Source organism: Dermacentor andersoni, chromosome 1 (genome assembly GCF_023375885.2).
Source record: "Dermacentor andersoni chromosome 1, qqDerAnde1_hic_scaffold, whole genome shotgun sequence".
Lineage (NCBI taxonomy): Eukaryota > Metazoa > Arthropoda > Arachnida > Ixodida > Ixodidae > Dermacentor > Dermacentor andersoni.
The window spans coordinates 55,234,614-55,251,944 of NC_092814.1; the positions used below are offsets into that span (position 1 = coordinate 55,234,614).

General features: G+C 49.0%; 1 protein-coding gene across 6 annotated transcripts in view; it reads right to left on the minus strand.

Moving 5' to 3' along the window:
* LOC129380471 (uncharacterized) overlaps window positions 1-17,331 on the minus strand; it is an 89,288-nt gene that overhangs the window by 3,487 nt on the left and 68,470 nt on the right. For 3 of the 6 annotated variants that reach the window (XR_008608524.1, XM_055061512.1, XM_055061511.1), the window contains 2 exons: window positions 13,082-13,223; window positions 7,265-7,404 (listed from right to left, as the gene is read on the minus strand). The exons of 2 other annotated variants lie outside the window; for them this stretch is intronic. Coding sequence is in view for 2 of the 4 variants with exons in the window: in XM_055061512.1 (XP_054917487.1) it covers window positions 7,393-7,404; window positions 13,082-13,223 (154 nt within the window). In the remaining 2 variants the exon portion in view is untranslated. Of the gene's footprint in view, window positions 1-7,264; window positions 7,405-13,081; window positions 13,224-17,331 lie in introns of those variants that run through there. One more of the 6 variants, XR_008608526.1, reaches the window with a different exon arrangement.

Sequence of the window (17,331 nt, forward strand, 5' to 3'; positions counted from 1 at the left end):
GCATACTGCGGTTGGTTAATCCTGCTTGACAATGCACGTGATGCAATGCCAAAAGTTTCCTTCTCTTTTCTTTTAGTTATCGAAATAATCTCTGTATTGGTAATATACTATGCGGTGACAGTGAATTGTTTGCCATGGATGTGGCGTTTTCCTAAGAAAACATATCCCAAGAGAAGGCCGTTCGAACGAAAGGAACTTAGCCCGTCATAAGCCTCTACAAGCGTGTCCTGAGCACCATCCAGGTGCATACTGCGGTTGGTTAACCCAGCTTGACAATGCACGTGATGCAATGCCAAAAGTTTCCTTTTCTTTTCTTTTAGTTATCGAAATAATCTCTGTATTGGTAATATACTATGCGGTGACAGTGAATTGTTTGCCATGGATGTGGCGTTTTCCTAAGAAAACGTATCCCAAGAGAAGGCCGTTTGAACGAAAGAAATTTAGCCCGTCACAAGCCTCTAAACGTGTCCTGAGAACCATCCAGGTATCCAACTTGTTGCTCGCCTCCTGATCCAACATAGGGGCATTTTTTTCCGCGCACTTCAAGTCAACTACAGCGCCGCGCCATGTCATCTTCTACCGAGAGTTGGAACTCTCTTGAAGCTCAACTGGCTCCAATGGGAAGTGAAATCGAAAAGCACGGTGCAAGCGGCGCGCGCTCTGTTCTCCTGAGGAAAGCCCTCAAGACGGCGCTCCACCTACCGCAGTCAACATCGACCGACAAACTCCTGGCCCTGGGGCTACACAACAGTCTCGAGGAGCTCCAAGAAGCGCAGATAATCGCGCAAATGCAACGACTAAAGCTATCGGCAACGGGCAGAAGACTCCTGAGCAGATACGGCGGTGAAGCTACCATAAAGGAGACACAAAGCACGGAGACGATACCGGACGAATACAGAAACACCATCAAAGTAGCACCGATACCCAGCAATATGGACCTGAACATACACATGGCACGAAGACAAGCAAGAGCAGAGTATGTACAAAGAACACTGGCAACTAGACACGACACAGTGTACGTAGACGCCGCTACCTACACTCAGGACAGAAACCGCAAGAAAAGCAAAGTCGCAACGGTGATCAACTCGGACCTAAAAGAAATCACCAGCCCATCAATTCGGAACTGTACGGTAGTTGAGGCCGAAGAGGCAGCCGTGGCTCTAGCGGCAGCGGAGGGCTACCGATCCAACAGGTCCTTAACCATACTCACAGACTCCCAAGCAGCATGCCGCAACTACCTAAACGGCAGAATCAGCCACAGCGCGCTCCGCATCCTCCGCTCAAGTGGCAACACCGTCAACAACCAGGCCAAACACACGATAGTTTGTGTGCCGGGACATACCGACATTACGGGAAATCAGGAGGCGGATAGGATAGCTCGAGGGCACGCAACAAACCGAGCATCCAACAATCCCGACCCCGCTGAGGAACCCGAGCGGGTAGCCCAAAGCTATTCAGAGATACTAAACTACTACAGAGGCATCAGACGAAAATACCCGCCCCCTCACAAACAACTAAATAGAGAAGACGCCGTAGCATGGCGGCAGCTACAAACGGGAACATTCCCGTGCCTAAACATGCTAAGCAAGATCTACCCCACGCAGTACGAGAGCAAGTGCCCATGGTGTGGAGACAAACCAACCCTATACCATACCACATGGGCTTGCCAGAAAATAGATGGGCTAGCCATAATAAAAAACCCGAGTGCGGAACAGTGGGAGAGGATGCTATCCAGCGACATCCTGAAAGTCCAACAAGGACTAGTAAGGCGTGCACGCAGGGCAGCTACCCTCAGCGGAGCCCTGGACTAGGGGAACCGACCCTGGAGAGAAGATGGAAGACTCCATCTGAAGCCGCAAAAATCACTGCAAAATAGAGCAAATAAACGTTTTTCATCATCATCATCATCATCATCTGTTCTCAAATTGAGGACGAAAGCGCTGCCGTCACGGAACGGTAGTGCATAGAGTCCAGCCAAATCGAACACTTATAGGGTATAGTGGCGTGAGCAGTAGTGTCATGTGCGTATATGGAACAGAGAGCGCGCTTCACACATCATCTGCACCGAGGAAGACCGTTACATATATATAGAGACGAAGAAAGCTGTGGTAGGCACGCTGATACGCTATGGGCGGCGCGAGCCGTGGCTGGCCGCTGCTGGCTAGAACTTGGGCATGTTGGCTAGGACATGCGGAACCGTGCCGTTCTCCACAACGCCTAGCAGAGGTGAATAGACTGCAACGAGTATCGAATGCTGCAGATAAGCGTGTTTTAGAGGCAGCAAGGAAGGGGGGGGGGGGGGGGGGGGGAGAAGGCGAAGCCGTCACTGGAAGATGTTTGTCAATTAAAACTTGACGCTGCCCATTGGTGTATTTTTGCCTACTAAAGGTTGCACAAATCTACTGGCACGTCTTTCTTTGTTTACTCGATAAAAATTCGACAGAACATACTTCACGATGACTGTCGAAGGTAATGCGTTTAGCATTGGATCAGCATAGCGACCCAACGCATTGCCACCGTCGAAAAGAGTAATTTATGAGGCGTGTACTGCGGCGGGACTCCGCTTTCGCGCTTCCCTAAAATACTCGGCGCCATCTAGCGCCGAGTGCACCTCCGAAATGCATGGCGCGTCGGTGCGTGCGAACGCTGAGAATTGTACACTTGCTTGCCGCACAGCCAAGTTGCATATACTCAGTGACCAAAGTTGGCAAGAGGTTTATTGAAGAGCGGCACACACCCAGTGAATTTGTGGCTCAACCTGCTAAAGTGACAGGTTGCTCTGTCCTTGAGGAACCCGTGCGACGTGGGTTCGATGCCGGTCAGCATCTGATAACTTTAAAGGATCTTTTTTGTCATTATAGAGTGGCACGTTCCCAGTGGCACATACCTAGTTACCCATGTTGGCTTCATAGACGTCCATTAAAGTTCGGCACACACCTACTGGCACATACCCATTGACCCTAATGGACATCAAATGAGAGAGAGAGAGAGAGAGAGAGAGAGAGAGAGAGAGAGAGGAATATAGGAAGGCAGGGATGTTAACCAGTTAAGTCTGGTTGGCTACCCTACGCTGGGGGAGGGGAGAAGGGGAAAATAGAGAAGGGAGAGAGAGAATGTAAAGACGTGTACGGACAGTAGTTGAGTGAAAGCCGCTCGCGCAATCCGGACGTTCTCAGAAAGCACAAAAGTGCCTTCACTGCCTTCTGAGCCGATGATCGGTGGGGACGGTGCTCTAGTACTGTCTGTTCACTCAGAGGACGATCATCTAATCTCCTCAATGTGTCGGACAAAGATTGTGCTTGAAATTGAGGACAATCAAAGAGGTTCATTGAATGCCATGCACAGACCGAGTGGCGCACACCCATTGCTCCGAGTCGGTGTCGAAGAGTTTCGTTGAAGAGCGCTACCTACCCAATCCTGCATCTACAGTGACCCATGTCGGCGTGAAAGAGGTTCGTTAATGAAGAGCGGCACGCATGTGCACATTGCCACATACTGAGTGACCCAAGTTGGTCCAACGGTTGGTTTCGAACCGTGTTCCCTAAGCATAGCAACCCGATCGATACCCATTCGACCGTGGACTACCGGCCCAGTGACCCTGATAGGCGGGAGAACGGTAATAGACATAGATACATAGAAAGCTAGCCCACGGCAAGTGCGTGAAATACCCTAAGAATGTTTACGAATTAAAAATTGACTTGCCTTAATTGTGGATTTCCTTCACTCACAATGAACTGCGTCGCCGCTATTATGGATGGGAAAGGCCGCTATCATGGGTGTGGATAGCGGTGATGCATGTGTAAGCCTCCCTTCGATTTCACTCCTTCCGCAGGAGATAGCTTTCCTATCTCATTTATTACAATTTGTTGCTCCTGTTCATAGTGAATTTCTGATCTTTTTTTTATTTTTGTTCTGTTCTTCGTGCTAGTGGTAGAGTATATACAGGTTGTCCCACATAACTTGAGCCAAAGTTTTAAAAATGAAAGGCACCCCGGACACGAGTTGAACCGAATGCCTAATGCTGGCACTGGCCTAGAGTTACTCAGGCTATCTTTTATTTCTCCCTTAACTAATGGATTAGTTATGTTTAATTAATCAACTTTTTAAGTATTGGCTGCAGACCTCAAGTGTGATACGCAATGTTGTAGAGCACCTTGAGAAACTTCTAAATAAATTGTTTTCAGCACGATATATCCCACGTAGTCCTTTTTTCAGCGTTCCAAAGAAATCCCGCGAAATATGCAAAAATACCTCTGGCGGGGCGCTTGCGCACTGTTATTGTGCTGTTCTCAAGCGTGCGATGGATGAACAAGGTCGGCTGCAGCGAGACTGGCCAGTAATCCATAAGGCAGTAGTGTCTGCGTAGATTGCGACACCTATCAGATAGTTTCTCTCCCAGGTAAACAGCGAGGTAGGCCTACAAGCCCACAGTTGTGCGAGACGTAATCGAGTATGCGGCCTTCAACACCAGCTTTTGACTCTCTCCCGCATTTAGCCATTATCGAAGCCCTCAAGTACCTGGCTACCGTCCATATCTAGAAAGTGCAGCGAGGTTTACTCGTAACTCTCGGCGGTCATTCGCCTCCACTGAATACACGCATAATATTTTCTTTAAGTTAATAAACAAGACAATACCGATGAACGCTTATCGCCTCGTGCTACATCCAAATTAACCTCTTCTAAATGTACAAGCGCAAGAACAAAGGAGTAGATGAGGGGGGGGGGGGAGAGAAAGTACAGGTCGATGGATCCCAGCCGGAGACCGTCTCGACGTCAGCTCTCGAGCGTTGCAGCCGCCCGCTGCGGTGACCCAGATGCTGGCAGCGCGCGGATCGGGACGTGGTCAGTAGGACGCGGCTGGATCCGCCACGGGAGCTGCGCCGTGATGAATCGCTGCGACGCGCTTCCCTCCTGCGTGCGGGCCACGGCGGAGGAGCGGCGGGGCAAGCCGGAGGATCGTCTCCCTTTGTTTCACGCCGATCAGAGGTCAAGACCCGGAGCGCGTTTGGGCGTGATGAATCACCGCGAAAGGGGTTCGCCTCGCTTTTCACCCGGTGGCGGTGGCGTCGGCGGCCGCGCGGCGCGGAATGCGCTTTCGCCGCGGCGGCCGAGGGGGCGGAAGGGGAACGAGCAGCGGAGAGAAGCGCGAGACAACCCCCCCCCCCCCCCTCCCTCCCTTCAAATTACACGGCGATGCGCCCGTTGTTGTGTGCTGGGGCTGTCAACCTGGCCTAGTGGGAACGCTGAACCACACCGGATTCGCGCCAAGGTCTTGTTTACACGGCACGGCCCTCACGGAATGCCCGCGCTGCCGTTGGCGAGGGTGTGGGGAGCGAGACGCGTCTACCTATTTCTGTATACATATATATTTTTTAACCACCCCCTTCCAACTCTTTTGGACTCTTGTTCTCTGCGCAATGGCTTAAGTGGCACGTACGCGGCGGCGGAACAGGGGGGGGGGGGGGGGGCAGCAGCATCGGCACCCGAAGGACGTTCGAAACGGCCCCGCGGTCGACATTCGAAGCAGGAGCGGTTGGCCGAAGGGCCGGGGCTCTATCACCTCGGCGCTGCTGAGTCAATGCTCAGGTAGCGCTCCGCCTTTGCAGCGTGGCAGCGCGCGGTCAGCTGAAAATGGAATCGCCCCCGGAGAAGGTCAAGGAGGAGGGGAGCATCCCCGGAGCTGTAATCAGGGGGCCGCACGCCGCGGCCGTGTAATGGGAACGGATCGTCCGGCAGCTACTCCGGGGACACGCGGCGCTTCTTGTGGGCCGGTTGAAACCCGGCAGGTCTCAATGGGACAGCCTCGCGTGAAGGTCGCGCGGCCCCCTTTCTTCGGCTAGTGAAACACACGTGGGCCCTTTGCTCTCGCGTTAGCTGCTGATTAGTGGGTTGTCTGACTGAAACACTTGTCTGAAGATGGTGTGCTGGAGGAGGCGAAAAGGAATTTGAACATTGTCCCAAACGAGAAAGGTTATACGCTCTAGAAAAAAACTGGCGCCGATATTTTTGTAGCTGCTAAGTTACGGTATTCAACGGCTTTTACGAAGCCCTGCTATTCACGAAAAAGAAAAGAAACAAGAACTTCTCGCGGCGTTGACTCTACTACACCGTGTATACTTATCAAAAGCATCTGGGGAAACCAAAAACGGAGAGTACATTAATTGGATTAAAATTGAAAATGTTTCTACCTACTGTTCATGCATGGACTCATTGAATGACCACTGAGGCAATTCACTGAGGTAAACTGAGGCAATGCACTGTAGATGAAAAAAAAAAAAAAAAACCATTTATATCGTTGTGCGGAAATCTCGGCCGCGCTGATTGTGCAGCTCCAAACCTCAGAAAAATATGCGATAAAAATAAACAGCTGGGCCCGAATTCACAAAAAGCCCTTACGCTAAAAGCGTTCGTGCCAGCCAATAATGATGTACGGTCATATTATCATCGAAGGCAGTCAACCAATGAAAAACAACCCTTACGAACGAAAAGCTTTGTGAATTCCGCCCCTGTTCCTTTTCTGTGCTGTATATTAGGGCCACGCGGCCGGCAGTCACTTTTTTATCGCGATGTGATAGGCCTGTTTTAAGAGCGGCAGCCGCAGTAACGTGCGCGAGAGGTGCAAGAGGGAGGCGACACAGCATTTCGAAGACTGCCGTGAATGTTCGGCAGGGAATGGCCGGAGCAGAAAGTCCCAGGAGCGGCTCGCATTTGGTAAGAACCAAAACGCGTACCCATTGGTCGTTTATCTGGCACAATGGGGCCAACTATCTGGTTTGCAAAGGGTGATGTAGAGGCAGGGTGGTGTGGCACCGTGCGAGTATTCGCAAATTTCAAATTACGGTGCAAATATCGGCAAATTTGAATGACTGTTCGTAACGAACATCCGGTATTTCATTTCTTGAACATTAATCGAGTATTTCGCGAGTGTTATGCGGGTATGCGTATGCCGGAATTTCGGCCTTCCGGCAGCAGTTTAGGGGGGTGTTGACGGACCATGCTTGACCTGCACCCTAGCCTCCGGTAAATGTAAATTCAAAATCTTACCTATGCTTGTCGAGCACAGATTTGGGTAACGTGACCTTTGCTCTGGCAAATTCGAGAGCCAATAAAACAGGTCGCTGGATGGATTTTTTTTTAGAGGTGTTAGCTTTATATATATAAAAAACGATTATATTTGTAGGTTACTTTATATGCAATTTCCCCCCCCCTCTCACACACAAACACACGCACGCACGCACACACACAAGACTTTCAAGGGGTTTCTTCGCATTTCCAGAATTTTACTGCGACCGAAACAAGGTTTGCTTTGTCCGTCCGTCCCTCCTGTTACGTTGACGACCGCGCTGAGGACTGTTGTCGTTATAGCCAAGTCGTCAGGACTCTTCTTCAGGATCAACTTCGCATCTGGAAGTGGAGCAAGTTGGTAGGAATTTACGGCACAGAAAGACATGTTTGTAAATTAAAAATAAAATTTTGAAGTTTTACGAGTCATGATTCATTATGGCGTCGCCTTAGCGTGGGACTACGGATTAATTTTGGTAGCCTGGAGTTCTTTGACGTGCACCTAAATCTAAGTAGACGACTTTTCTTGCCCCCTCGAAATGTGGCCCCTGCGGCAGGGATCGAGCCCGCGACCTCGAGCTCAGCAGCCGAACGCCATAGCCAAGGAAAGGCAGGTGGGCAAACACGGACACAAGTAGAAGGCCCTTCTCGTTATAATTGGGTCCATGTTTTTTTTCCATATGCGGTACAGCACTTAAAGGAAAATTCCGGCAGAACCCAACCCACGATGAACGTTGACGTTACTGCGTTTAGTATTGAAGCAATGTAACGACACACCGTATTGCTGAAGTCCTGACTTATGTGTAATCAACATCTTCACATTTTTCTGTTACTGACATCTTCATTTTTTTTTATTTCTTCGTTTCTCTGTAGCTCAACGTTTTTTCACTCAATGTACGCTCTGGTCCCATTCTGTTCGCTTCACTTTTTTTCTCCCCGCTCGGCTGCTTTTGATGCCGACTTGAAATTTCCGTTGCCGGCTTCATTTGTCTCTTGCTCTGCTTGCCCATGCATAGAGGCGCCTACGCAGCGACGCATAGCCGTTATGGATAACTGGGCAATAATGTTCACATACTTAGTGTCCCGTGCCCAGTTGCACATATCTACCCAATGCCCCAAGTCGTCTTTTCTTGCGCATACGCAGTCGCCAGTGACCCAAGTTGGCGTGAAAGAGGTTAGATACGAACGGACATACCGAAAAGTGCGTGAAGTACCCAAAGAATGTTAATCGCATTAAAGGTCAGGACCCAACACCGGGGGAGAAAAGTGATTGCCATTTTTCTGGGACGCAGGTGAGATGCTGCTGATCGATTATCTGGAAAATAGCAGGACAGCAGCAGGAGGATATTACGCCAACGTTCTCCGGCCATCACGAATAAACGACGAGGACAGGTAACAAGAGGCGCCTTCCTCCCTCACGACAACTGTCCGGTCCACAAATCGCTTGTTGACCAGGCTGCCATTCGAGTGTGTACTTTCGAAGAGCTTGACCACCCATCCTATAACAGGCCTGACTTGCCCCAGTGAGTTCTTTTTCATTCCCGAACGGAAGAAACACATCGAGGCAACAAAGTCAGACTGCTTTAACGTACTGGAAAGTGCCACAGAGCAGTATATAGCTTCACCTGCAAGAAGGCAGATTCTTCCTTCCAAGCTATCAGAATTCTTACAGGCAAATGGGAAAATTGCATTGGAGTGAGGAAGAAATATGTCGAAAAATAATTCTTTTTTTTTTACTCCCATGCAGTTTTTTTATTATGCAGGTTGCAAATCTTTCTGGTCGCCCCTCAATAGCGGGCGTTTCTGCAAAGACATTAGGTAATTTTTGAAAATCATTTGTGTCAGATAGCACAATTATAATCCTTGAGCTGTATTGCTCAAACAGGCGGACATTATTTTGTAGGAGAAATCGAAACGCACAATCGAATAATTAACAAAACATTACTAATTAAGTTTTAACTAATTACTTTACAGCCCATATTGCAATTCACCAATTGTAGTCTCGGAGCTGGCAAGATAGATCCAATTGGAACAAATTCTCAGGATGACATCAGTTTCGAGATATTAATTCTTGGACTTTGCGAAGAAATACATTCGCAGTCCAGTCATTATTGTCCTTCAACGCATAAAACGGCGATTTGTTAAAAAAAGTAAGTGGAACTCTAGTGCATTTTTACAGCAAGTTTGATAGTGCATATATCGAAAATGATGTCATCCACAGAATTCTTTTAAAGTGGATATGCCTTGGAGTCTAGCGAGCTAAAATTTGTAATTTGCAATATGTGACGTAATGTAATTAGTTATAGACATAATTAGTGAAGGTTTGTTAATTAGCAGATTAGTCAATTCGATTTCTCGTGCAAGTAATGTCCGCCTCTTCGAGGAGACCTGCGCCAGATATTGTGATATCTGTCACAAGGGTTTTTAAATGCTACTTCGCAGTAATGTCAAAGTTTATAATATATATATATATATATATATATATATATATATATATATATATATATATATATATATATATATATATATATATATATATATATATATATATATATATATTACTCAGTCTTCGCAGAAACACCTGGTATAGTGAGCTCATAGGTGTCTCTAAAACACACAAACTTGGTAACATGAGAGCGCACGATATTCAAGGCGTTAATTATAGAGGTTTAAACCATGCATGACATTGAAATACATTAGGTGTTATAAACGAAGATCGCCAAAACGTGCTGAGGATTCGAACTCATTTTTTCTGCGGCAGTGTGCGCTTGGGAGCGGGACGCTCTAACCAGTGGTCCATCGCGCAAATTTCGTGCTTATTAAGTTGTGCAAGGTTTTGGGTACCACGCATGCAGACCGCGAGAGCGGTGGCGATTGTACATGCATTTCGGAAGCCGTAAGAGCCACACCGTATGGAACGAGGACAACGTCGTGCGGATCGGAAAGTTGTTGCTACCCTGTTGTTGTGTATACCCTGTGAGCACCTGCTGCTGTCGTGTCCGCTCCAGAGGAATCCCTGGAGTTTACTGATGTTTTGGTTTCCCACGGGAAGCTTTCCTTTTCTTTTTTCTACTTTTATCTGGGCGCACAAGGAACAAATTTAGACAGCGAATGGCCTCTGCTATAGCCTATAGGATCCCAGCTATAGGATCCCAGAACGGAGGCGACCCTGACGGAATTAATAAACTGCACGCTGTCAAAGACTGCGCGCGCGCACAGTGGGCGGTCGATAGATACGTTTCCAGGGAGATTATAAAATAAGGCGACAGGTCATTCCGAACGTGTTTTCTCGTCTTTTTGAAGTATTCTCTTTGCCTCACCATACCCGTCACAACATTCAGAGGATAACTAAACACTACAAAAAATAATAAGAACAGAGTTTAGGTATCTGCAACCACAGTGTGGCTCTGCTTGCATGTATGCATCGAGGAGCTAAAACAATGACCGCATTACTGGGCGACGACGATGGCGTATAAGCACTGACGCTTGAGCGCGCTCCCCGTCGTTCTGCCATATATTTCCCTGCTTAGTTACGATACCTGCACCGTATCCGTTTGTTGTTGCATATCGAAACCGTTAAAAGGAGTTATGTCCCAATGAATAAGTAGCAAAAGCTTTTATATTATTGGAAGCACCACAAGCGGGTACTCGCCACATGAGGGCTGCTGCAGGTCTCAGCTCCAATTATTGGCATCACTTATCGCCAGCGCTTATCTTAAACAACCCTCAGCTACCCTATACTCACCCGCTGCAAAACCTGTAAATTGGCCCAGGCATGATCACTATATTGCATACATGCACAACAGCCTCACAAAGGGCAGCATTCCCGCATGGCTTATCAACTGCTAAGAGCAGCGCCAAAGCAGGAAAGAGGAGTCCTGCTTAGCGCGCCTCTTCGAGCCGCATGGTCAAGGCTTCGCGACGAACTTCTTTCAGCGAAGCCGACTGTTGGTCCAATGACGCCTTCAGTGCTGCTGGCGCTTGGTCGAGCGGCCACCTCGTGCCCCACGCTGTGTCTCGCATCGCTCGCATCGTTCACGTCCGCGGGTCGTCGGCAGTCATCGAAGCGCCCAGCAGTGCAGACCAGCGTGAGTTGCTACTCTGTGTGTAGCGCTACACGTAGGGTCGCGGTCCACTGACAGCCGCGGCGAATGGCTTCCGAGCGCATTTCGCGGTGCCAAAAAGGCCCTCACGGCGGTGTCTCGAGTGCCCACACGCGTCGTCGCATGCGGTCATCAGGGAGTCATCAGAGCGCTCAACGTGAGTGTTTGCGGAAGGAGGAGGGGCCCGGGACGCGGAACACCTTTGTCCGCCTCCGTGTAACGAAGGCGGGCGTGCCGGAGTGCTCGGCGTGCAAACAGGCGGCAAAGGAGGCCGGCCGAAGCGCCGAAAGGGGCCGCTGGCACTCCGCCGGGGGCCTCATCGCTGCACGACATCGTGGCGCATCCCTGGACAAACGCGGTGGCGGCTGCCGGCCTATAAATAACAGGGCCAGTTACCGAGGGCACGCATCTATCTATCTTCCCGCGGGTTGCCGTGGAGAAAGGCCCCGATAGGGTGGCCAGTGGTCCACGCGGGGTCCACAATGAGCGTCCCGTGGCTCGCGCACTGCGTCGCGGTGGGGCGGCCGCCGACCCGGCTCCCGCGCGGACCGCATTGGGCACGACGTCGGCGGCGGCGCCTTGTGCCATCCCTGGAGTCTTCATTACCAGGGTCGCTTTCGTTGCCGGACAGAGAAGGGGGCTTCTGTTTGGGGACCGCCCCGCTTTTGTGCTGCCTGCGGGAGATGGCCGCAGGTGGGCCGCTACTGCGCACCGCTCGGCAAGACGGCGCAATACGTGTAGGTGCGCGTCGACCACCTCTGCGCCCTGCGGCGAGCGGAAGAGGACCAAAGCGGGCCCAGTCTTGTAACGCTGACTCTTCGCCATCTCGCTTTCACGAGCGGTGCACCATTGTCGTCGCCCAAATGCAAAAAAAATGTCTGACAGCGTTACGTTTAGTGTTATACTTTGTATAATACATATGTACTCTGCTCTCGTACTTGTACCTTCTTGGAGCTGAGATCTTTGTCAGGCTTTGTGCCTTTAGTATCAGCCTCCCATCGCTTGAAGTAGACGATAAATAAAAATTCAAATTGAAAAAGAATGAACCTCTCTTCGGCTAACAAATACTGGGCCTTCCGAGACGCCACGGCTTGCAAGCGCCAACTGAGTTTTTCGGTTGAATTTTTCAGTCTGTGACTTTGAAAACAAAGATCACGAGTCAGTTGTAAGGAATGGCAGCAGCAATTTGATGATTAAGTGCACCTGCATAGACCTAGACAGTGAATTTTTTAGACGTCAGTCGCTGTTACTTAGAAAGAACTTTTGCTTCTTTCCACGTGATACACACGTGTTCGGTGCCTCAGTAGTCTATCAGCGTTTATCTTACAATTTGTACCACACCGCTGTTGAAAGTCGTTCTGTATTTTTATTGGCTTTCTCGTTGTTTTTCGGGTGCACACGTGTGCGACTGAGTTATATAAGCACGGCGTTCGTTTCATTAAATGAACAGTTGTCAGTACCGCTTCGTGGTGTCTCTTCATCCCTTGTGTCATTTGCGGTAACTTGCCAAATAGTGATTCACCAACTGGCCTACGCCCACACTCTTCTAAGATTGTGCCTTCGTCACGTAAGCCGGAGCAACGGTGGTGCCGAACACCAGCGACGACTGATCATGACCGGGCTGCGACTACGAACCACAGACCGGATGGCGGAGAAATCCGCGACGGACATGAACGGTACTGTAAACACCCAGACGCTATAGCGTAACGATTGCCTCACAGACGTTGGTTATGCGCAGGGGATGCGAACGCAAAAACTAGTGAGGGAGAACTTATTTCATGTGTAACAAGTGTTGTATATTAAAGTGTGTTACAGCAGTTTAAACTATTCATGCAATGAATGTTGTCTTGGTATCGCACCTTCTGTTCATGTGTTCATTCTGCTTTCTCAAGCGAACGCAACAGGCGCTGACGTACGCTATGGATGGTCTGGTTGGCTAGCCTGGGACAGGCCTTGTTCCGTTCCTCCGGTAAGCTGCCAGTGACGATGCATTGGATCTTCGCGGCGGGCAGGCCCTCACGTATATTTCCTTTTTTTTTTTCCAGGAGACAAGCCGTACTGCATTGCAACGAGAGGTTATTAAGGTCAGTTAAGAAAGCGAAGAAAAGGTGCGGTAGCTGGTAATGTCCCTGCATTTGGTTCCGGGAATCACCATACCAATAATCAATTCAGGCCAATGAACAAGCAATGAACGAAAGAAGTCAACAGTCATCAGCGCCAAACAGAGCCTAAGAGCAATTCGCAATCCTTGCCATAATGTACATAAACGAACACCACTAAACTGCCGGTCTACATACACGCACACGCTCACAAAGACGTAATCACTTTGACAGAGAAAAAAGGAAAAAGGGTGCAGAAAACTAAAAGCAGACGAGCTCGATATGCATGCTCCGCGCAGAATTTTTCACGTGAAGAAAGTTTAAACTGCCAATGAGGAAAGATAATTTCCGTTATGATGAAAACAGTCGATGAAGGCGTGAGAAAGAGCCATTCAGAAAAAGAAAATGAGCGAGCAATAAAAGCAGCAGTATTCTTCGATCGTTGATCATTTCCTCGCAAATCCGACGTTCGACCGAAATCGGGCCGACTGCGCACAGAAAAGCGAACAGAGCCCTTGAATCGGCGACATTTGGGTCGGGCTCGGCGAAATCATCGTTCTTGCCCCTCATTAACGCGCTCTCGAGCGGGACGATGGCTCGGGAGGCCTCGGCGTTCGTGCGAGCGGCGAGCGTCCCATCGAAGATCGCCGCTTCCGAGCGGTTAACGACCTTTCATTACGTGTTACCAGGCGATTTGTTCCAGGTATTCAACCTCTTGCTTTTGTCTTTTTCTCAAGAAAATGTGGGGCAGCGATGGCAGCAGTGGTTCATAGAATCCCGATGTCCAGGTGAGTGGCCTGTCAGGATCGCATGAAAGAAATACAAACGGAGAAAGAGAAATGCCTAAGAGTGAGAATAATTTGTCACATTACAGAGAATCGACATGGTGCTCAAGAGCTCTTTTCCATAAAATCACCCGTTCTACAGGCAGGTGGGACCGCAGTCTGCCTAGAAAATAGCGTTCGCGGGCATGGATAACCGGTATAACCGGATAACCGGGATGGCTCGGGAGTTGTGGCATTCAGATACTGAGGGTTCGATTTGCTGCCGCTGCGGCCCCATTCCGCAAACATGTGTAAACACGCATGTGTACCCAACTATGGGTACACGTTAAAGAATCCTAGGCGGTATAACTTGACGTGGAGCCGTCCACTATCTCATAGCGTCTGTGTTCCTTCGGTGCGTTATACATCACCAATTAATCCATCGACAACTGCGAATTTGTGCCAGCAATATCGCACTTTTCAAGTTTAAATTTCTGACAACCTGCAGCCGTCAAGAGTTAGTAAAAGTGTATGCATATGGTCAAGTTATAAGTCTACTGGCTCAGTTAAAAATACGTTTTGCTGCTCAAACTATTGACCCAGCAATCGCCCTTCGCCTACCGTGAAGTCGCATGGCATACCCTCCACTGCGGTTCCACCACCGCTAGAGTGCATTTAGATAGCGCCAGTAAAGCTGCAAGACTGACGACATAAGTCCGCGCTGTGCCGTCATCGCGTGCTGAGGGAAAGAAGGGGCCAGTGGAGCCCAGAGCGTAGCGCGTTGCGAAGATCACATGCCGCTGAAACTGGCCAGCTGATGGAAGTGACCACTCCACAGCTGGTCGCTCGGGCGCTTGCTCGCCGAGGATAAGGGTTGGCGAGCAGGCCAAATTTGATCACAGAGTCCAAAGCAGCAAGTTTTGCTCTGTACGCGAGGCGAAGCCGGGTAATGTTCGGCTTCCCATCCGACGGCTCAGGCAGGCTCTTCCTGGAAGTCGTCACGGAGTCCGGTTTCGGGGTGAACAGTTACGCGCCGTCCCGTGAGTGTTTCCTTCTGGCCGAGGCTACTCCTGCTACTCCTTTTACGCATCTTCACAAACGAGACGGGAGAAAAACTTTGGGGATGGCGAACCCGCTGGCGGTCCCGTAACCCAATCTAGGCTTGCCGACGAGCGGGCCTCGGACCCAATGAACCAGGAAGTGCGGGCAGGGGTTGTTTTCGGGCCATCCACAGCCAACGAGATGGTTTCCGGGAAGCGGCCGTATTACGCGCCAATAGGGCGAGGGATCCCGTAGCCGATTCCTGGTACGCGGCAGCCTCCCCTCTGTCGCCCCCGGCAACAGTATGTGCGCTCACGTGACTCCGATTAGGTAACAGAGACACCGACCAGTGGTGCTACTCTCCCCCCTCCCCGTGGCCCACCACCGCAGAGGGACCTAATGACCGGGCGGGCTCCCTGCCGCTGGTCCAGAAGCTGCGACTCCCATTCGCTGCACGCCTTCTTCCTTCCTTGCTGCGACGCCCTCGCCGCGCAACCGCACAGCGTCCGGGCGACCGCCTTGCATGTTGTGGTCAAGTCCGCAAAGAGACGCAACGTCGCTGAAAGGAAAGGAGAAAACTGCGTTTGTTCGCGTAAGCCGCATCACTTATGAATTTAGAGTATTCGGGCCATCGAGACTCGTTCATCGCGGAGTATTTTGGCGCTGCTTCTTTTTCGTCCCCTTTCCTCCTTTCCCACGACTGAGTAGCGCAGACTACTTGTTCGGGCCGACCTCTGTCCCTTTTGTGCGCGAAATCCTCTCTTTCCTCTCTTGTGTGCAGGTGCAGATTCTCGGCAGCCTTCAAGACGAGCGCAGAAACGCAGAGCCGCAGACGGCCTGCCGCATTATTCTTTCCCTTTTATCATAGCTAGAGTCAAATCTTGGGATAGTGGCACTATAGTGTCTCTCTATAGTCTCTCTAGAGTGGCATTATAGAGAGAATCAGAACCGTATAAAGACCACGAAAAAAATTGCAGCTCTACTCTTTACAGCCCTCGTGAGATGTGGCTGGTATACTCTACATCGCAAAATATTTCAGACGCCTAATTGAGCATTTTTTTTTCTTCGTGTTCCACATATAAGTACATAAACACAAATATGAACTTGCAAGCTCTCGCCATGTAAACGTATTTGCTATACAAGGTAATCATCCTTTAGTCTTCCGGAATTTTTAAGAAGTATCCTGTTTGCAGAATAAATTAATTCTAGTCATTGTGATGGATTATTCAGAGAGGCAGGCATTACTTGAACGAGAAATCGAAACACATATTCAATATAATTTTAAAAGAACATCACTAATTATAATTATTTCTTTGCGGCATATATTGCAATTTACGAAATGTAGCGCTGGTCAGTTAAAGGTGTATCCACTTGGAATGAATATCCAGGATGATATCAGTTTGGAGATATGCAAAATCAAACTCGCCGTAAAAATGCGCTGTTGTTTCGTTTACTTTTGTAACAAAACGCTCTTTTACGAACTGAAGCACAAAAGTAACTGGAACACCCACGTATACTTCGTCCCACACTTTGGGAAGTATCTCAAAACTGGTGCTATCTTAGAAATTCATTTCAAGTGGATGCGTCTTGCAAACTCACCGGCTACAATTAGTAAATTGCAATATGTGCCGTAAACTAAATAATTAAGAAAGTTTGTGAATTATTCTTAATTAGTTGAATGTATCTTTCAATTTCTCGTGATAGTAATGTCCACCTCTTCGAACAATCCAGCTCAACAGCAAGAATTATGCTATCTGCCACAGGTGATTTTTAAATATTACGGGAAACTTAAAAATGATCTCCCCGTATATCCCCGTAACAACAACAACAACAACAACAACAACAACAACAACAACAACAACAACAACAATAATAATAATAATAATAATAATAATAATAATACAACGTACGAATAACTTCACGTTTTCCGCAGGAGAAAGAAACCCTTCTCTCTCAGTTGTACTTGTGGTCCCTGGTGCTGTGCCCCGAAGTGATACATTGCGTGTTTCCATCATACAACAACAGCAACAACAACAACACTACTGCAATGTTGATAGAAAACCAGAGCAATGCAAGCTTTATTTTGTAGCCCACTAAAGATCTCAATACTTACAATAATGAAGTTTCCGCATATACGAGGGCGAATCAAAAAGTATTTGTCCTTTTTTTTTAGCCACATTACGGCTATGTATGCGAAGTCAACGCATCCATTCCCAGCGGTGTGGACCTTTCTTGGACCGGACCGGCCTTATCTGCCAGTAG